Source organism: Melanerpes formicivorus, unplaced genomic scaffold (genome assembly GCF_026170545.1).
Source record: "Melanerpes formicivorus ecotype bairdi unplaced genomic scaffold, bMelFor1.0.p_v2 SCAF_76, whole genome shotgun sequence".
Classification (NCBI taxonomy): Eukaryota; Metazoa; Chordata; class Aves; order Piciformes; family Picidae; genus Melanerpes; species Melanerpes formicivorus.
Window position 1 is genome coordinate 2,245,673 of NW_027142428.1, and position 21,496 is coordinate 2,267,168.

Sequence of the window (21,496 nt, forward strand, 5' to 3'; positions counted from 1 at the left end):
GTATACTCTTCTGATCACTGATTTTATTCCTGCCTCCTTTTAATGTTTGCTTTTGATTTTATTTGTTTCTTTACTAGAAGTGAGGTCTGTGACCTTTTTTGGATGGAGACAGTTGGAGGAACCCCTCTGCTGCCGCCTGGGGTTTGTACTTTCTGACCTCTGGCTCCTTTGATTGCAGCCGGGGATGCTGGTGTTTCAGTGCAGTTCTACCAAATTGTGCAAGAAGTTAGCCAGAATCAGCTGAAATTGCATCATGGACAGGCAAAATGGCAACATGATTTCTGAAACCATGAAACAGAGAAGAAGGTTGCTGGAAAAACCTGAGAAAACTCTTCTGTTCCTGGCAAGGCCAGGGCACATTGTAGTCCTGATGCTCTCTCTCTCTGCGGCTGAATGGATGCAATGTTCTGCTGGTGTCACTGCCACAATTGTGTTCTCCTCCCCAGGGAGAAATGACGACATTGTGTCACCACAAGACTAGTGTGGGAAGACCTTTCTCCTCTGGGTGTATCACAGATTTTGGGCTGCTTAAGAAAAAAAGGCACCACAGTGCTCGCAGCACTACTACATCAGAATTGGTCCCTGTGGTGTGTTAGCAGAACAAAGCATCAGATCCTTTGGCATTAATTGATTTGATATTTCTATTTAATAATCATGTGCCCTGGGAATGGAACTGGACTGGAAGCCACCTTGCCCTACAGTCCCCTTTATCATCTTCATTGTGTGTACAAGCCTTCCACTTCTTTACTAAAGGAGGACAAAATCCTGTTCCTTCATCCCAGGTGTCAAGTACTGGCATGGTCAGGGCATCCAGGAGGTTGTGATGGTCCACCTTGACCAGCCCTTGACTCTGTGCATGTGCTTTCATAGCCCCTTGTATTTTGTGAGAGCAGCCAGGGCTGTGGTCAGCTGAGTCCCCTTCCCATAATGGAGAAGTTACTGTAATCTGACAAGCTCTGTGTCTGTCTGTCTCCGCTGATAAGATCTTGGGAGACCCTGGAATGAACCAGAAGTAAATCATGCTGTGCAGGGATTTTGATTTTATAGCTGGGTACAGCAAGAAACAAGATTTTTCTACTAGCAGGCAGAGCATGGAAATCTTAGATACCTTGCTTGTGGGAGCAGAGACCTGATGGTTGAGACAGTTGAAAGGAGCATGTTTCTGTAAGCATGGTTAATGGATGTAAATATTAGCTTGCTGCAGAGTTCATGTATCACTGAGTGAAGTGTAGTAGTTTATTTTGGCCTCGGGCCACGTAAATGGCCTTGCTCTAAACGAGAGAAACTCATCCAAAGTCAGTAGTTGTTCCTGCTTGCTTCAGGGCTGAATTCAGTGTGATTTGTGCAAAATGCAGGAGAGAATCACTGGAAAATGAGGGTAAGTTAGGACACACTGTGCATTTATCCAATGACAAATGGAGAGGGAATCATGAGGGATCTTTATGGGAATGATCCCCGCCACGGTTTACACTCCCTCTCTTCCAGCGTCTGCATTCCCAAGTTTCTGAATTCCTACTGAAAGTGGAACATGTTGGTTCTCTCTGTCCAATGTGATGGTGTAAAGATGTTTTATCTTTCCTCAACATTTCATGAGGTTAGGAGTACTTTAATTTAGTCTTCTCCCTACATAATCGTGACATTGGAAGCTGGTTGTAGATGGCAGGAGGGAAGAATATGATTAGGAGCTGGCATTTTAGTTTGGATGAAGGACATAGGAGAGGACCAGTGCTCTCAGCTAGACCCAAGGGAAGAAAACTCACCTCCTTCCCACCTTCTTGTCAGTATCTGAAGGCCTTCTGGCTTCTGAGGCATCCTGCATCTCTTTTCAGGGACTGTGCAGGGAAGAGCAGGTTTTCTCTGGAGTTCCTTTGTCTGTTTGAGATGAGCCCAGCAAGGGAAAGCTTCTAACAAAGGCTTTTCAAATGCAAGCATTGAAAAGGAAGGCCTCGATATCCGCTGCTGGGCTTTGAGTAGAACAGTTCACATGTCCCATTCTTGTTAATCTCTGCAGTCTTTACAGTCTTAGGTGCTCTTTGTCTGTGTCTGTGTAATGCATATATTATGGACAGGTTTTCCAGGGATGTGTTTAAGGGAACTCTGTGACTTCTATCCTCACCCTTTTAGACCACCATGATGGAGCAGATTTCCTTGTTATCTTCTAAGGTTGCTCTTGACTGTATCACCATGCTAATTACTACTTCTGCTGGTGGAGCTGAAGTGCTTGGATGAAGTTCAGCCTCTTAACTATCTCTTCTCCCTTTGTGATCCAACAGCACCCAGGAATATCAAATGTAACCTTCACCCCATTAGTGAGAGCATCTAGTAAATGTCAGCTTTCATGCCTATCAGGTTATGAGTGGCATCCTGGAAAGCCTAGAAATGCAGGGAAATTCAATTCCAATGAGTGAACAGCTCGGAGCTGAATGCCAGATACTGGAGCGGGTGGCAGGTGAGACTCTGGCAGTGTCCATTTATCTTAAATTACAGGAAACTGTGCTCTGTAGTGAGAATGGAGAAGCCTAGGATTGTTTGACTTATCTGCTGCTTTGAAGGTGTAGAGCTTTGTTCAGATAATTTGTGAAAAGCGTGCAAACCTGGCACTGCTTTGCTTCTGCAAGGTTGACTTGCTTAGAATAGAATAGAACCAACCAGGTTGGAAAAGACCTTTGAGATCATCGAGTCCAACCTATCATCCAACACTATCTAATCAACTAAACCATGGCACCAAGCACCCCATCCAGTCTCTTTCTAAACACCTCCAGTGATGGTGACTCCACCACCTCCCCAGGCAGCCTATCGCAATGTCCAATCACTCTTTCTGTGAAGAACTTCTTCCTAACATCCAGCCTAAACCTCCCCTGGCACAGCTTGAGACTGTGTCCTCTTGGTCTGGTGCTGGTTGCCTGGGAGAAGAGACCAGCCCCCACCTGGCTACAACCTCCCTTCAGGTAGTTGTAGACAGCCGTAAGGTCTCCTCTGAGCCTCCTCCTCTCCAGGCTAAGCAACCCCAACTCTCTCAGCCTCTCCTCACAGGGCTTGTGCTCCAAACCCTTCCTCAGCTTTGTATCCCTTCTCTGGACACATTCCAGCAAGTCAACATCTTTCCTAAATTGAGGAGCCCAGAACTGGACACAGTACTCAAGGTGTGGTCTAATCAGTGCTGAGTATAGGGGCAGAATGACTTCCCTGCTCCTGCTGGCCACACTACTCCTGATTCAGGCCAGATTTTGACTGCAAAGGGCTGGTGGAGCTTTGTCCTGCCTTGACCTCTTCCAACCTTGGTGATTCTGTGATTCTGTGACCTGCCTGCAGGAATGGGGTGAAGCAGTCGGGAGTCTAGCAGCTGGCTTCTTCACAGGCCACCAGCAGCAGACCTTGTAAATTTGGACCAGCATGGTTGTCACACTGAACTGTCAGACACGTATTCAGTGCAAATGTGCTTCAGCCACCACTCACCAGCACGGCTGCTTTCTACACTCCTCCTTAGAAATGAACAGAATGAGGTCTTGGTAAAGGACTTTGGTGTTTTGGGAGTCAGGGCTTGGGAATTCTGGTCTGCAAGCATCTGCCTTACTCCTTGTCCTCACAGATATAGACTATTCCAGTGACTGAAGTCAGTGAGCTGGGCTGTCCTCTTCTGAGCCATCAGCTCCCATGCTTGGGGAGCTCTTGCAGCTGCCCACAGGCAGAACAATGCTGCCACACAGATGCTGTTCTGAAGAAAAAAAAATAAATAAAAAGAGCAGAGCAGAACTGAAGGATCACTGGGTGGGTGGAGGAATAAACACATATGCTCAGAGTTAAAAAATTGTCTGCAGTGATGAAACTGTGTAACATAACCAGAACCTTTGTGCTTTGCCTCAGCAGGATGAAGATGGATGGTGCCCTGCTGGTTACGCTCTGGCTGTGCATGGTCACCCTTGGCAGTGGCTCGGGTAAGGTCATGGCACGTGATGGGTCACCTGCTTATCACAGGAAGAGCTGATCTGAGGCTGGGGAAAGAAAACTGACTGCAAGGGATGCACTGTGTGAAATACTTTAGCAAAATGCATGAATGTGATGTTAGTTCTGTGTGGGAATGTAAAATGTAAACAGGTGCATTAGCAAGTAGCAGTGGGCAGCACCTTGACCTAGAGGTGCTTTGCAAACTGAACTGCCCACTTGGTCAGTGTTGCTACTCCCTTTCTGTGAAGGGCTTGGCACATGGCACTGAGTTGGCACTGAGTTGCGAGTGGGACCTGGGCTTGAACCTGAACTCTGCTATTCCTGGTTGGATCCGGAGGGGTTGAGCTTCCGGCTCTTGGGTTCTGACTCATGCCTCAGCAATGCAAGGAAAGAGGGGAACTTCTTGAGTAATAGAAGCTCTCATACCCATCTCACTGAGTCACTTTCCTGACAGGAAAGATGTTGTCATGCTTGCAGCTCCACTGGCACATGTTCAGCCCAGCTCTTGTGAAGAGGCAGATTGTGTGTGTCTCGGCTCCGGACTTCCTATTTGGGGGTGGAAGGAGACAGCATGATTTGCAGGAGGCAAGTGGAAAGGGGGAGGGAGGAAAGAACAGGCACTGGCTTTATACAGGGAAATGTTCAGACATAAGGGCTGTGCAGGGGACTGACAATTCTCCCCATGAGCCCTTGCCCCACTGCAGGGATGGCAAACAAGCAGTTATAATACCCCGAGCAGATGAACAGCTCTTGTACCATTATCTCTTAGACTACACCGAGTTATCAGGGCCAGATTCACACCTCATCGAGTTTCATCTTGAGGCAAGGTTCATTACAGTGGCTGAAGACAGAGAGATTTGTCTCCTGGGATTGCCTAAGGGCAGGCATTTACAGTAGACTGTAGTCTTCAGCAGGGGATGTCCCATCCTGGCTGACAGATGCCTGCTGGAAGTGGTGAGCAATGGGGTGAGCAAAGGAGAAAGTGTGTGGCCCAGGTCTCCTCTGCTAAGCCCTGGGCAGTAGAAGTGTTTTGAGGAAGGAGAGATCCAGTGGCACGGATTGCTGCTGCTCTTTGGGAAAATCCCTGCTTTGCATGTGTTCCTGTACACGTTTTTCTGCTCTCCGCCAACACAATAGCCTCCTTCTGCTGAGGCAGCATTACAACACCCAAAGTGCAGTCATCTTGGGCTTTATCAGATATGGGAGACTGGTGCAACTGAGTCAGGATTGACCAGGAAATGTTAGAGTAACTCTGAAAGCTGAGGCTGTCAGCTGGGAGGCATGAAATGAGCACCCTGGCGTTCAGGTCACAGGCTTGTGCCAATTGATCTGGCAGAACCCTCCATGCATTTTTCCAAGGTATTCAGTGTTATTTAAATATTCCTCCTTTAGCAGAGGCTTTCTGTACAGGATGCTTAGAGCCCTTGTAGAGTGCTGGAAGAACATAAGTGTCAAGGGTTAAAATACATTTCCTCTGTAAATCCACAGTGGTGTGTATGTTTGCTTTTCTGCAGGTCCATGGGTGAGGTGACAGACCCCTCTCTTCACTTCAGAGCTCCTTTTTTGTTCCATAGACATCATAAACCACTTGGGCTGTCAAAATGTTTTTTTGTTAGTTCATGATGGTCTTGGATGGCTGTTTGTACTTGGATGGAGGGGCAGCCGTCTGTGCAGCCCTCTGTTACACTGTGGGGTTTCCTGGGACTGGCACCAAAAGGCAGCTGAGGCTTGTCTCACCCTTGTGAAGTCGTAAATACAGAGCAGTGTGGGAGTCCAGACATGCTCTGGTAATGTTACACCATTTGGGCTCACTTTCCTTCTCAGAGCAGGGAGCATAGGTGCAGGGAGCAGAGCAGAGGTTAGCTGGAGTGACTGCAGGAGGGCTGTGCACAGTCTGCAGCTGCCCCAGTGGTCTTCGAGCACCAAGGAAAGCCATGGCTCTCACTGGGGAATCTAGCTCCTGGGATATTTTAAGGTGTAAGGGCTTTGTCATTTCAGCTGGATCTCTTTCTGTGCTTTGCTCGAACAGTCATGTGATGCTGTATTGTTGGGACCGCCCTGTCTCAAGCCTAGGCTGGCGGGGTGCCGGGAAAGGGCTGGAGGCAGGGTCAGGATTCCTGTCATGGTTTGCTGCCACTTTTCCTGCCTGTCTCTGCAGTCCTTCCCCAGGGAGCAGCCTGGTCAGCAACATTGACCAAAGACTGCCCAAGGTACTGGCCCTGCTGAGTCCCAAGCTCTAAGAGTTCTTAGAGGGGATGAGAAGCCAACAGTTGCTGCATTTCAGCTATAAACACTAGCACTGCTCTGGCTGTAAGGCAGATGGGCTTTTCAGCCAGTACAGCCAACAGTCTCCCTGGCAGTGTCAGAAGCGTTGTACTTCGCCCTCCTTCTTGCTGAAGAGACAAACCTGCAAACTTTGTCTCCCCCTCCCTGCTTTTGCCAGCAGCACTAAGGCTATAAACATCTGTTCTTTGGGCTCTGCTGGTTCTGCGTCCAGCCGCAAGCTGCAAGAGGAAGGAAATGTGATCCGAGTAGTGTAAAGACTTGGAGTCTGAGACTGAATTTGTGCTTGAGTCTGCTACCCACTCATGCTGTGCGACCCAATCTCTTCTGGTTTTGAGCATATACATAATCTGCCATGCTTGGGTTTCAATTCTTTACTCATGACCTTTGCTACGTTGTTTGCAATGATACTCGGGTCTTCTGCTTTCCTTGCCTCAGCTAAGCCATCCTGAAGATAAAAATAAAGTTTAGATCTCTGAACTTCTTTTGCAGGATGCTAAATGTAGCCAGATGTTCTGATACCCAGAGAAGGACAGCAAAAACCCATGAGCCCAGTTTTGGTCTCACAATGATTTCTTTGGCACCACTGAAGTCATAAATATACACTGGCTTAAAAGAGATGAAAAAGCAGTTGGACAAAGAACTGCCAGTCTGAACACAGAATAATGCCATCTTGTTTCCAAAGCTGGCCTATTTAGATACTGAGTTATTTAGAAGATGTAGCTGTAGTTGTGCTCCTTGTTCCATTTTTCTCTCTCTGAAAACCAGGTTGCTCTCACACTCTCCAAGACCTCCCTGCTTTTGCAGGGTGAAGGCTAGGGGAGCGTCACAGTTAAGATCATTGTCTTGGGGAATTAGAAAGGCAGAAAAATATTGCTGCTGGGAGAGGAGGAGAAGCCTTGTGCTGATTATTTCAAGGTCCTGTCTAGTGTGAGCAGGTAGATGCTGCACATAAATAGTCCTTCGGTGCGAGGAAGCATCGTGTTTGCATAGCAAACTGCTCTGACAGCTCCCTTGGGGGCTGTCAAACAGACTGCCTGGTAGGATGAGCCCCGGTCTGGGGCCAGTTTCTGCACACAGCAGCATCCCAGCATGGTAGGCAGTGGCTGTAAAGCAGCCAAGAGCCTCTGTCCTGGTAGTGTTATTTTGGGCTTTGCTATTATTTGCTGTCTCTTATGCTCACTGATACTGGAGGCTCTCAGGCAATGGTTTCATCCCCTCTGAAGTTGGCTCCAAAGTGCCAGATGTCACCAGTGCTTCAGGTGGTGGTTGGAGCAGCAAAGTTCTGACCACAGCAAGCCAGAAACTGGCCTGCACCATCTCTCCTGAGTGCCAATCTACCCTGTGTCTCTCTGTTGCACTTAGCAGAGAGGCAGAGCAGTTGCTTATGGCCATGGGAAATTTGCAGATTAATAAATTACTGTCTGTAAAACACTTTGAAGATGGAAAGCCCTGTGCAGCTCCTCAGGATTATTACTATATAGCTCTTATTCTACTGAGGGGGTTCCAGTGGCCTTATTTTCCTTGTGATTTGTGACAGCCCCAGAAGCTGAGAGGCTTATTTTAGTGTGTAAAGTCAAAAGAAAAATAGATTAAACTGCTTCATTGTTTTCTAAAGAGACTAAATCCCTCCCCCACCATCTTCTCCTGGGATTTCCTGATTTCCTCCTACTCTTCCAATCTCAGCTTCTTGCTGTCCTAATTTAGGACATGATTTTATAACCATCTATACCCATCTGTGAGTTACTGTGGTTGTAGAAGGTTATAGTGCTTGCAGGCATGAAGTTATTCAACACTGTGAGTGTTGCAAGGTGTTTAGCCCTGAACTGGATGCAGATAATACCTGCAAAGGAGAGCTGGCCTGAGTGCAGATGTGTAACCACAGCTTCCAGCCTTCCTCCACACCAGCCAGAGTCGTGCCCACCAAGGCAATAAGACCTCACTTCTTGTCAGCTGAGGGAAGAGGTTGTGAAGGGTGAGTTTTGTGCTGGTGTCAGTGTGACGTGACACAGCCCATCTGCATTGAAGAACAGAAGCTTGTGGAAAGCAGCCTGGTTTGTATGTGTCACTGATGTGTTTATTGGACAGTAGCTTTTGCTCCTCTGTGTGTATCAAACAGTGGACATCAGGGACCTGTCTTCTACCCTCCTTATCCATCATGTCTCCCTGCTGCAGCCGCAGAGCCGAGTGCTCCGTCGCCTACCTTTTATTGTACACAAGTGACTTCTGCTAGGCTCATAGACCTTTAAGGTTCCTTTTATTGCCTGCTGCATTTTTCCTGTTCCTGTCCTCATCTGAGGACAGTGACTGCAGCTTTTTTTTCTTTTTTTTATCTTTTCTTGGTGTAGGTATCCCTGTGGATGTTTGTGGTAGGCGGTGCAGATTTGTTGACTGCATTTTAAAGCAGGCAACTGGGACCCTGGATAATTGCAATAACTGGCACGCATGTGTTTAACTAAGCAAGCCTGTGGCAGAACCAGGCATTGTCAAATCCCAGTCTGATGTCCCAGGCACACAGATGAGACCCTGTCAGCTTGAGCACAGCTCTGTGGTAATGCTAAACAGGTGAACCTCCTTTTCATGCTGCCTCTCCTACAGATGATTTTGCAATGGACTGCTCTCTTTCCTTTCCCTCTCATGCTGCTCTGCTTTGCTTCATGCAGGAGTTTCTTCAATGAAGTGGAGTGGGAAGTAGCTGTTTATTCCTTTTCTCCTTCAGGATTTGAAGCAGTTCATGCCACTACCTTTACTGTTTTGATCTCAAATTTTAAAATAAGCCTCCAGGAAAGCATGTCAAAACCAAAACTTTTTTCTTCCTCCCCCAAACCCCCAGTTGCTGGAGGTAACCAACATACTCTGTGCCACATACAGTAAACACAGCTTTACACACAGAGTGAAGCAGGGAGCTCACTGTGGAGGAGTTTTAAAAGATGTAAGTACCCCTCCTCATGTTACAGGATGAGCTTGATTAGATGAATAGAACAGAATAGAATTAAGCAGGTTGGAAGAGACCTTTGAGGGATATGGTGTGCTGGAACATGTCCAGAGAAGGGCCATGAGGATGATCAGAGGGCTGGAGCACCTCTCCTATGAGGACAGGCTGAAGGAGTTGGGGTTATTCAGTCTGGAGAAGAGAAGGCTCAGAGGTGACCTAATTGTGGCTTTCCAGTATCTGAAGGGGGCCTACAGGAAGGCTGGGGAAGGACTTCTCAGGATCTCAGGTAGTGATAGGACTAGGGGGAATGGAATGAAGCTGGAGGCGGGAAGATTTAGGCTGGATGTGAGTGTGAGGAGGAAGTTCTTCACCATGAGAGTGGTGAAGCCCTGGAATGGGTTGTCCAGGGAGGTGGTTGGGGCACTGTCCCTGGAGGTGTTTAAGACCAGGCTGGATGAGGCTCTGGCCAATCTGATCTAGTGTGGGGTGTCCCTGCCCATGGCAGGGGGGTTGGAACTAGATGATCCTTATGGTCCCTTCCAACCCTGACTGATTCTATGATACTATGATCGAGTCCAACCTATCACCCATGTAATCAACTAAACCATGGCACCAAGCACCCCATCAAGTCTCTTCCTAAACACCTCCAGTGATGGTGACTCCACCACCTCCCTGGGCAGCCCATTCCAATGGCTAACAACTCTCTCTGTGAAGAAATTTATATAGACCATGTGGGAAATGCTGCCCTGACATGCTGCCTACTTGCTTAGCTGCTGAGCAGAGTACAGAGCCTTATTAATGCTGATACTTGCATCAAGCTAACCTGTGGCCTGGCTGTGCTCCCCAGCTGGAGGCTGACTCATATCTTCTTTGCTTTAAGATAATGCAGCAGAGGCAGCCAAAATGTTGAGGTACAAAAGCCCTGTCTACTGCTGCTGCTAAAATGGTGTGGAGAAGATGGTCTGTTGTACCATTCAGCTGGCAGCATTGATGGGTTTGTGTCCTGCTGCCACTGCATGGTCCCAATCTGCATGCAAGGCAGGCCCCCTCCCAAAATTAGAGATGATTAAGAAGCATGCATCAGTTTGGCAAATGGCAGGGTAATTTGGGCTGGCATGATAGACCAACATGATGGCATTCAACAAGTCCAAGTGCTGGGTGCTGCACTTTGGCCACAACAACTCCATGCAGCGCTACAGGCTGGGGTCAGAGTGGCTGGAGAGCTGCCAAACAGAAAGGAACCTGGGGGTACTGATTGACAGGTGGATAAACATGAGCCAGCAGTGTGCCCAGGTGGCCAGGAAGGCCAATGGTATCCTGGCCTGCATAAAGAATAGTGTGGCCAGCAGGAACAGGGAGGTCATTCTGCCCCTATACTCAGCACTGGTTAGGCCACACCTTGAGTACTGTGTCCAGTTCTGGGCCCCTCAGTTTAGGAAGAATATTGAGACTCTTGAACGTGTCCAGAGAAGGGCAACAAGGCTGGAGAGAGGCCTTGAGCACAAGCCCTATGAGGAGAGGCTGAGGGAGCTGGGATTGTTTAGCCTGGAGAAGAGGAGGCTGAGGGGAGACCTTATTGCTGTCTACAACTATCTGAGAGGTGGTTGTAGCCAGGAGGGGGGTTGGTCTCTTCTCCCAAGCACCCAGCACCAGAACAAGAGGACACAGTCTCAAACTGCACCAGGGGAAGTTTAGGCTTGAGGTGAGGAGAAAATTCTTCACTGAGAGAGTTGTTAGCCATTGGAATGTGCTGCCCAGGTTGGTGGTGGAGTCACCATCCCTGGAGGTCTTCAAGAGGGGATTGGACGTGGCACTTAGTGCCATGGTTTAGTAGTCATGGGGTCTTGGGTGACAGGTTGGACTTGATCTTGGAGGTTGAGTCTATGATTCTATGATAGATTGTCCTTCATAAGGATGCCTCTTTATTATTTCTTCACAGAAATTTTGTCTAGGGGAAGCTTTCATAGCCCTTGGGAAGGAAAGGAGTGGAGGTGGCATTGAGTTTTGGTGGTGGAGATACTTTTTTTTAAAACAGAGACACATAAAATGACTGCATGGAAAGGTCAAACTGTGCACAAAGTGGGATGGCATTTTTTGATGTGGCCTTGCTCTGATTTTCTTTTTTGGTCTATGAGTTAAGCAGTTTGTCACTCCTTGAAAAATCCAAATAATTGCACCGATTGCTTCTCTGTTTTGACTGTGTGGGTGCTTGTAATGGGTGCTGCAGAGTCATTTTGGGTGTTTATTCAGAGCACTGTTCTGAAGGGGGTAAATCAGTGCAGTAAGTGAAAGATTGGGAAAGATTTCCAGGAATGTCTCTTTTCACCTTTCTGCAGCTGAATAACTTTTTGCATCTGGAGAAGCTGTTTTCTTCAGCTTTGTTTGGCTTCTGAGAAGGAGTCTGGTTTGGGATAAATCTTGTTCAAGGACACTGTAGCACCAGATTCTGAAAGAGAACAGTTCTGATTTATTTCTGTAACAGGTTTCTGTCCCTTGTATCAATCACAGATGACCCCCTAGGTACAGGGATTACAATGCACAGCCCAAGAATGGAAGACATTTGGAGCAAACTTTACCAGTTCCCCTAGTTCCCAGCGTGCATTAGGGAGGAGCAGTAGTGCAGCAGCCTGCTCCTATTTTTATCTCAAGGCACATAAAATCAAGCTGGGCATCCTTACCCTGACCTTTCTTTTCCATTCTTTTCCATTTCTTTTCCAATGCTGGAGATAGGTGTTTCTACAATGCAGCATCCCTCCAGCCTGTGTAATCATCAACCCTTTTCTCAAGCAGGGCTTGAGGAAACAGGACCATTTCTTGCCTTTTTTTCTGCACTGTCTGCCACAAGTAGGTATTATGGGACTGCCTTGCTGTGTGATTACAGAGCACCCAGCAGTAAGAGGGGTTAGTTGAGGCACCTGCAGTACACCTCATCAGCAATGAGAAAAAAGGGGATTGATTTCAAAAGCATTTTGCAGAGGCGTTTCTAGGAAGATGCATTTGTGGGATGCTGGATCTCTAAAGAAGTTTATTGTACCCCTTTGTTACATGTGTAGGGGTCTGTTTGTAGGGGACCATGGAGCTGCATATCACTCCCACATCTCTTCACATGTTTCCATTTGTTAGTGAACCTCTGAAGTCATGAATGCCGATCCTGCTTGATTTAATCAAGAGTGGCTCTTAACTCCTATGGCTCTTTTGTGCAGGAAGCTGTTCAGGAGAGAATAAACTCTCTTCCTAGGCATATCCAGTGAAAACAAGTGTGAGTTGCTGCAAAGGGGCACAGCACTGTGGAAGTTAGTGCTGTTTCTCACAATTAGAGCTGGGTCCTTGCATCTTCTTTTATGCAGTGCCCCCAGAAATGTTGCTGTTGGAGTCGAGATATATCAATATGTGTGTGTGTGTGTATAGTGGGGGTTTTTTGTTTGTGTCTTGTTGTGGTTTGGTTTAGGTTTTTTTTTTGGGGGGGGGGGGTGTTTTGGTTTGGTTTTGTTGGTTTGGTTTTGATTTGGTTTTGCTGAGGGTATTTTTTTGTTGTTGGTTGGTTTGTTTGGGTTTTTTATAGTGAGGTTGAGTGTGAAGTCAGGAAGTCATGCCATTTTCTTCAGGCAATCTCTTGTATACACTGACACTCAAGTAGCTGCATGCTGACGTTAGCAGCAAATAGGATCTGAATGTCCAATGAAGGTTGAAATAGTGGAAGGGGCACATAATGTTGTAGGGAGCTGTTAGATGCAAATAATATTCTAGCAGTAATAATGTGATCATGCCCTCCACTTTATATGTGCATAGGGAGCGCAGCCAGCTGTCTGGGCTTGACCTGGCTGCTGGGGCCTGTTGCCAGAGTGCAACCATGGCAAAAGATATTGGTGACACAGGGAGAAGAGCTACATGACAGCTGAGGAGGAAGAGGCTCACAAAGGTAGTTTGAGGGTTGCCCTGCAGACTCCCTCACGTGCCATGTCATGTCAGGAAAAGCCTAGCTATCTCAGGTATAAAGCATCCTAAAATATCAAATAGCAGTATGTCAGCATGGCAGGGAGGAGGGCAGTTGTGCAAAGTGCCACAGCTTCTGTCCTCCTGCCTTCTCTGTTGTGAGCAATGGGTTGTGACTTTGCTCACTGAGCCCTCAGAGTCATGCTGGGCTGGCTTTGCCCTGGAGTCCTTGCCAGCAGGGTGGCAAGCAGAGCCTGAAGTCTCAAGCCACACAGCTGCTCCTGTGGTTGGTGATGTATCTGCATGTTACCAGCATGGTTATGTGTGGTGGTGGGGTTCTGCTCAGAGCATGAAGCAACCCAAGGCAGGATGCATGTGGGGAGCCTTAGGACTAGAAGCCCAGTGTAACATTTTTCTTGAAGCCATGTGAACTAGCCAGCTTGGAGACAAAATCTCTGGGTACAGCTCTTCTTGTAAAGAGAAGAAACGTCACTGCTTCTCCTGCCAAGAAGACAAGGCCCATGCATTGCTTTCCAGTAATCTTGAAAGAAAAACAATAAACCACTGGTAAATTTATATTCAATAACTCATTTCAGTGGAATGGGTAAGTAGTTACACAATGAGGATTTATGAGCTGTTCATGATTGCAAATGTTATTGATCTCATCTCCAAGAATTTCAGTGCTGCAATGTTTTATGTAGTTTTCTTCCTCTCCAGTCAGGCTATTCAAAGTAATAAGGACAATTTGCCTCTATGCAGCCCAAGAGGAGACAGTAAGGTCAGTTGCTAGGAAGAGAAGTCAGGGGTCTTGATTTACAGGCCCAGGTCTGCTCCTTTCAGAGAGCCTTTCCTTATAAAACCAAATGTGCCCCCCTCCCTGCCCCCCATGAATCAGTGCTTTGTGATGCAGTTAGCACACCGTCTCTGGCACGCTCATTTGTCCATGCCAAATCCAGTAGCTTGACCCCATCAGCATAAAGCAGCACACTGGTTCCCTTTGGCCTTGAACATAGTGGTGACTGGAGACTGTGCACCTTCCCCTGGTATTAGGCTTCCAGCAAGCCTTAGTGCTGGCCATGGTAACAGCCATACTCATCATTCTGATGCTGTGCTGTTGTGGAAGGAATACCTGTATGTTTCTTAGCTGATGAGTGATGGCACTCTCCAGCCATTTGGGTTTGACATTCCAGTTCCTACTAGCAAGTGCTTGTACTCTGGATAGCTTCACTGCCTCTTCCTAGCCCAATTCATTCTTTTTTTCCAGAAGCAGCACTGTCGTAGGGGTGTTTGGCATACCATCAGAGGAGCAGTGCAGTTTGCATTTCATTTATGTGTAAACCCACCAGAAAACATTTCTGTTCTTACGGGCCCAGATTCCTCCTCACTGTGACTAAACATTGCTGAGCCACAGGCGTGCACATCACTGCCTTTAAGCACTGTGGGGCTATCTTCTTTGCTTTTTAAATTAAGTATGAATTTGGGGCCAAGCTACATCCATTTAAGGAAGGTAGAATGCCAGAAATCCTGCTTTGGGGCCTGTGAAGTCAGTTCAGAAGAACTGGGCTCAACAAGCATATTGTATTCCATTTTCCCTCTTGCTCTGAGTTTTTCTAATGTCTGCAGACCAGAAAGGCTTTGTGGTGTTGTCTCTGGTGTGCCTGTGATAGGCTGAGACACCACTCCTGGGGACTGCTGCAGGCAGCACACCTCTCCTGTTCCAACTCATTTTGGGCTCTCAGACATCAGGCTGCCCTAGCTAATGCCTCCCGCAGCCACAAGAGATGTGCCGGGGCGTGTGCAGTGCCATGCTCTGCCTCCTTGGCACGAACCGACAGGAGATGCAGTGACAGCAGCTCCTCTGTGTGCCTCAGCTGGCACCAGCAGTGCAGGCTGCGCTCGGGTTTGTGACGTCCTGCTACTGTCTTACTTGTAGCAAGTCTCTTCACAACTGAGCATCTTGATGGGGTAGGAGAAATGGAGTGGAAAAGAGGGCTCAGGAGAGAAATTAGTTCTGACTGTGCTGTTTGTCCTGATACCATTTGCTAATGATAAGAATAAATATTTTTAAAGGAGGTACTGAACCACTTTTTTCATGCTGTCCTGTTTCTGTGTCAGCCTGAGTCTGTGATGGGCCATGCTGAGCTTGTTGAACTGTACTTGGGGATTGCACCTGGGGGCTGTGTGGGGATCTCCAAGAGCAACTGGTGCTATACTGTTCCTTCTGCTTCTCAGTCTCTTTTCCCGAGCTTCACTACAGACAGTTGCTACATGTCACTTATTACTGCTTGTACTCTGTGTTATCATAGCTGCACAAGCATTGCATGAATCCAGTCCTTGCTCCCAGAACCTACAGTCCACCTTCTGGCAGGGACAGTGGCCTTTAGTTCTGAGGGAGGGTTGATGTTTACACTGCTTTTGGGGTTTTTCTTGCTCCCTTATTTCAATTCCTCTATTTCCATCTTACCACTGTGTATGGATGCACACACACCTCTAGCATTGTTTTCATCCAAATTATCCACACAAGAATTTAGGGTTGAATTTTCTGGGAATGTTACACAGCAATATCCTGTCCTCTTGATGAGGAATAGAATGGGATGGAATAGAATAGAATAGAATTAACCAGGTTGGAAAAGACCTTTGAGATCATCGAGTCCAACCTATCTTCCAACACTATCTAATCAACTAAACCATGGCAACAAGCACCCCATCCAGTCTCTTCCTAAACACCTCCTGTGATGGTGACTCCACCACCTCCCTGGGCAGCCCACTCCAATGGCTAACAACTCTCTCCGTGACGAACCTTCTCCTCACCTCAAGCCTAATTCTCCCCATGCGCAGCTTGAGACTGTGTCCTCTTGTTCTGGTGCTGGCTGCCTGGGAGGAGAGACCAACCCCCACCTGGCTACAACCTCCCTTTAGGTAGTTGTAGAGAGCAATAAGGTCTCCTCTGAGCCTCCTTTTCTCTAGGCTAAGCAACCCCAGCTCCCTCAGCCTCTCCTCAGAGGGTTTGTGCTCCAGACCTCTCCCCAGCTTTGTTGCCCTTCTCTGGACACATTCTAGCAAGTCAACATCTTTCCTAAACTGAGGGGCCTTTAGGAGGTGTACAAGTCAAAGTAGAGATTTGCAAGTTCTCTAGAAGTGAAGGCCATGTTCTTGCTTGGCTGTATAAAAGCCCAGTTTTCCTCACCCTAAACTGCCACATTTTGCCTGATTTTCCTGGGGACAGGACCAAGGGCTGTGGGGAGCATGGGCAGAAGCATTTTTCTCCTGCAGACATGCAAGATAAGGTGCCTTGTTCTCCTTGTTGCAGAGCGTTGTGATGACTGGGGTGTGGACACCATGAAGCAGATCCAGATTTACGACGGGGAACCTGCCAAGATCAAATGCCCGCTTTTCGAGACCTTCTTGAAGTACAACTACAGCACAGCCCATTCTGCTGGCTTAACCCTGATCTGGTACAGGATCGGGCAGGACCGGGATCTGGAGGAGCCCATTAATTTTCGATTGCCAGACAATCACATCAGTAAGGAGAAAGACACCCTTTGGTTCTGGCCTGCTCTTCTCAACGACACTGGGAATTACACCTGCATGCTGAGGTGGGTTTTGCAGTGCAGAACCCCTGTGTCTTCAGTGTAACCAAAGGACTTTCATGCAAGTGGGAAAATGAGGCTGTTAGCACCGGTTGTTTCTGTAGGGAGAAGACCATTTACATAAGCATTACGGGGAAAAGAATGTTACAATTATAAGACCACTCAGTGCTGAGCCAATTTACATCATAATAATGCTTGGAGCCTTGCAAGCGTTAATGAGCATGCCTCTCCTTGCTAGCTGCAAGTGTCCATGAAAACATTATTGCTGAGCCCATGGCAAAATCCACAGGCACTCACCATTAAGGAGTGATCTGTATGTCTAGTGTAAAAATAGCTTGAGATGCAGGGGTAATGTTTTGACTGCTTGCTAATTTGGCAAAGATTCATGAGATTCAGACTTCTAGGAAATTAAAAGTGTCTCTGAGTGTGGTACGAAATGAATATAGCATCTGCTATTGCACTGAGCACAGGCTCTTTTTGATCTCCCTCGTGTTGTCTCTTGTTCATTGTGTCTTTGACCCTAATATCGGCTTTACCAGCAGGGGAGTGGATGTGGCTTGTTAGTCATCTTTATAGGCTTTCCCGAGCCGGTGTGTCCATCTCTGATGGTGTTTTCCTTCCCGTTTATAAATGAGTCAACTCAGGCTTTCTGTACCTCATCAGTGCTATGATGCTCATTATTGCAGATGTGATTTTTATTTCATTCCACTGCTACAGGAGTAAACAACTTTCAACTAATCAGCCCTATCCTCTGTCCTTAGAAATACTACCTACTGCAGCAAAGTTGCATTTCCCTTGGAGGTTGTTCCAAAAGACCCAGACTCTTGTGTGAGCCATTTGATAAAACCCACTGAGGAGGTGTTCTACTTGGAGCATGCCAATGAGAAGATTGTATGTCCAGATATTGATGGATTTTACCCTGCTACTGTAACACCGACTGTCAAGTGGTACTTGGTAAGATGGACTTGTTTTGGCAGTGGGGGAACAGAGTGTTGTATCTGAAAAAGCAATAGTTGCTATGAGAACCACAGGGCTATGTGTCAGCCTTCCCAGTGATGAAACTGTTAATGAAGCTTTGTTGATTTTAACAGCTTTGTTTCCATTCAGTTTGAGGGTAAAACTACTCTTCTTGGAATGGAATTGAGAGCTAACACTGAAACTTTTTTGACCAGTTAGCGCAAGTGGAGAATACTCTAGCAGGGGTTTAGGAACCTCAGCTCATTAATGGGCAGTATACCTGACCTGCTGTGTAAGCCAGTCACTATCACTGTAAAGGAAATTGTGATTCATATTCCTCCCTTCTGTTAAAACAAACAAACAAACACCGAAAGAAACCAAAGCCAAACCCTCAAAAGAACTCCCAAAAAACCCAAACCCAAACCAGAAAACACATCAACTAAAAAAACCACCCCAACAAACAAACAAAACCCCCAGAACAAAACAACCTCCCCTGCTAATGAATAGAGCATCCTTTCCAAAATCCTTTGAGGTCAGGAAATGAAGTTGTATGTCAGGCCTCTGTAAGGACACTGTTTGACACAGTTCGGCAAACGCATTCTCTGAAGATGGAGACATTCCTAACCCGTCTTCCAAAGTGCTCTGATAATTAGGCTGTCTCACAGCCATCCTCAGGCTCTTCCCTTCAGGATTACTGCTCAATTTTATTAAATTTTGACCTTGGTATTTTTCTCTAGGTGGATGCCTTTAGTCAAGAGAGCATAAGAATTCTCAGTGGATATGTAGCTAGAGGGTTTTGAGAGTTAGTTCTCTAACTGCTTATCAAGTGCTTTTGGATTTCTAGACAGGAGGTTCTGTATGAGTAGATTGAATACAAATATATCTGCTGATCTAAAAAAGTCCAAAACAAACAAAACACCACCACCCAAACAAACAACAGCAAAAAAAAAAAAACCAACAAACAAATGCTGCCCCAAAAGGAAAAACCCAACACTAAAACCCTTCAGGAAAAAATGACTTATGTATCCAAGAGGAGCAGATTAACTCCAGCAGTTGAAATGCTTCACTTGTACCATTCATTGAAATTCCCACCTCAACAATCAATTAGCAGAATGAAACAAAAAGCCCCATGGAAGTCATTTTTGCAGGCAGCAAGTCATCCCATGCCTAATAAAAATCAGTAGAAATGGTATATGACCACTGTCTTAAACTGCCCCATTGGGATGTGTCTGCTTTGTAAATGTTCCATTCAGAAATAGTCTCTTAGAAAGTGTGCACATCTTTGGGCTTTATGCCAATCAAGATGTCATCTCCATAACCCCATTCTGAAAAGACATCACTAGTTTGGTGCTTGGCAGAGGTTTTCTGCCTAGCCTGATAGAAAGAGAAGAGTTTATTAAGGTTGCTGTACTACAAATTCTTACTTTGGGCCTTCACCCTCAGCTGAAGTCAGTCAGGGTAGTTTGGTTAGTCCCAAGAGAGTGAGATATGCTGACATCAACGTGGGACATGCCCTTTAGTCCTGGTATCCATTTGTCAGTACATCATCATTTCCTTCCCATCTCTTTTTACTTGTACTCTTCACTCACCTTGATTGCAAATTTATGTCTGAATCAGAGATCTCTCTTGTACAAAATTGTCTGCATTTAAGGTGGGGGAAAACTATTAGGTTCCTCTGCTTCATCACCTTGTTTTCAAGGCAAACGTAACAGTTTGTATTCCAACATGCTCAGAGTTCAACCTACATCACAATCCCAAATATCATGTTGATATTTTAAGAACAGGTATTTGTAGTAGCATTCAAACTGTTATCTTCACTTCTGAATTCCAAAATTTAAGTCTTTTTCTGCCTGTCTCCAGAACTGCAACTTGGTGGATGGCTTCTATGAGCGATACCCTCAAGGGCCCAGGCTTGTCATTTCCATTGTCCGCAGCCCCTACAAAGGCAATTACACTTGTATTGTGACATTCAAGGACCATGGAAGAACCTATAATCTCACCAGAACCATAAAGATGAAGGTGGTGGGTAAGAATGACTTTAAAATGTGTAAAATGCAGGTGTAGAGCTGCAGAAGTGGTAAAAACATCTAGAAGTCTTAAGAGTCTGTCAGAGGACCCATTTGTGGTTGTGCTCAGTCTGCAGTAGCTGACTGACCTGGTACATTTTTGCTTGTGGAGTTGGTTTCCTGTGACTGCCTGGAACATAGAATCAAAGAATCAATAAAGTTGGAAAAGACCTCAAAGATCATCAAGTCCAACCTGTCACCCAAGACTTCATGACTGCTAAACCATGGCACCAAGTGCCACGTCCAATCCCCTCTTGAACACCTCCAGGGACAGAGATCCTAGCCACCACCACATCAAATACCCCAAGCATCACAAATTGTGACTGGGTTTAGGATGATGATATAAAGCCCATGAGATGGCCAGGGGTACCCTCTGCTGGCATGTGAATGCATAACCCTGGTACTCTTGCCATTTTTGTCTCTGGTGCCTTTTGCTTGTCATTATCATAGCCAAATTGCTTTGGTCTTCTTCCAGTCCCAAATCCTTGAGATTGTTATTGGCCAGGCAGGGCTCCAGTTACCCAGCCCAGTGGTTTGACAGGTCTGCCCTAGGCACAAGGACTCAGTCTTTCTGCTAGGGATTTGTGGACAGAGCTTAAACTAGTGAGCAGTAGAACATATGCTGAGTTCTGTGGCAACTGCTGCTTTAAGAGATGCACTTGTGACAGGATATTGTGTTTGTATTTTTTTTAAAGGCATCAATAAAAAGAAATTGGCCCAGGTTGTGCCCTATGGGAAATGTTGTTCAGGGAATGAGAGGGATATGGAGCTCTTCCCATGTGAGAGGCTAGAAAACTTGTATCTAGTCTTACCTAAACTCTGGAGGAGCCTTAAAATCTGGATCTAGCCCTGGGTTTGGGGACTAGGATTAAATTTCTCTTTGCTTGGAACTCCACAGCAGGATTGTATCACAAGTTAGACTGGGACCCATGAAATGGGGCGTGAGGACATAATGGGCAAGGCTGCAAGGACCACAGGTTCTCATGAAGTCTGGGTCTCCATAGGGGTTCTCTCTGTTCTCTCCTGCAGGATCTCCAAACAAGGCCTTGCCACCACAATTCATCTCTCCAAATGAGAAAGTTGTCTATGAAGTGGAAGCAGGTAAATGATAATGCTCACTGCTATCACTGACCTGGCAGCCTGTCTGTTGGGGTGGGGAGACCCAGCCAGGCACAGAACCTCTCCCATTCCACTGCATCCCCATTGCTTTCTGTCACAGAGCACACAAGCTGCCACAAACTGCCTGGCAGACAGCGTGGAGTGCTAGTTCTTGATGCCAGCTTCAAAAGTTTACTTTGGAAAGCACAGTTAGATTCAAGTAAAGATGGATATTCAAGCACAGAGATGCAGGACTGCAGCTGCAGAAGCAGATGAAGAGGAGACTCTGAGCTGCTTAGAGAAATTCCTGTAGGACCTTATCTCATCCCTGTTCCTGGTTGCAGTTTGCTCCCGCTGTCTCTCATACTAAGTGTGTTCAGCCTTCTGGCCACTTCTTGCTCATCTCCTCTCCCTTTTTGGCTGATTACTTCCTAAATAATGACAGCTTTTCTTTTGCTGGCCTCACAGCATTGATTAGCAGGGTACCACACCCCTTCCCCCACTCCATCTGTTTAGACTGATAGTTCTTTGGAGCAGTTCCCTATATTGAACAGATCATGTCCCATTATATTGCTGTAATAAATAATGGTGCCAATGATGATGATGCTCAGCAGCAGAATTTTTACTCCAAAGCACAGTTTTTTTGGCTCAGCAGGTCAGGCTTCTTCCATAGTCACACTATAAGATAA

General features: G+C 46.5%; 1 protein-coding gene across 5 annotated transcripts in view; it reads left to right on the top strand.

Annotated features, from left to right (window-relative positions):
- IL1RAP (interleukin 1 receptor accessory protein) overlaps positions 1–21,496 on the top strand; it is a 50,737-nt gene that overhangs the window by 13,527 nt on the left and 15,714 nt on the right. For 3 of the 5 annotated variants that reach the window (XM_068164060.1, XM_068164063.1, XM_068164064.1), the window contains exons 2-6: positions 3,865–3,935; positions 16,407–16,692; positions 17,448–17,640; positions 19,504–19,669; positions 20,739–20,810. In XM_068164060.1, the coding sequence (XP_068020161.1) occupies positions 3,865–3,935; positions 16,407–16,692; positions 17,448–17,640; positions 19,504–19,669; positions 20,739–20,810 (788 nt within the window). The remainder of the gene's footprint in view (positions 1–3,864; positions 3,936–16,406; positions 16,693–17,447; positions 17,641–19,503; positions 19,670–20,738; positions 20,811–21,496) is intronic. The other 2 variants (XM_068164061.1, XM_068164062.1) reach the window with 1 other exon arrangement.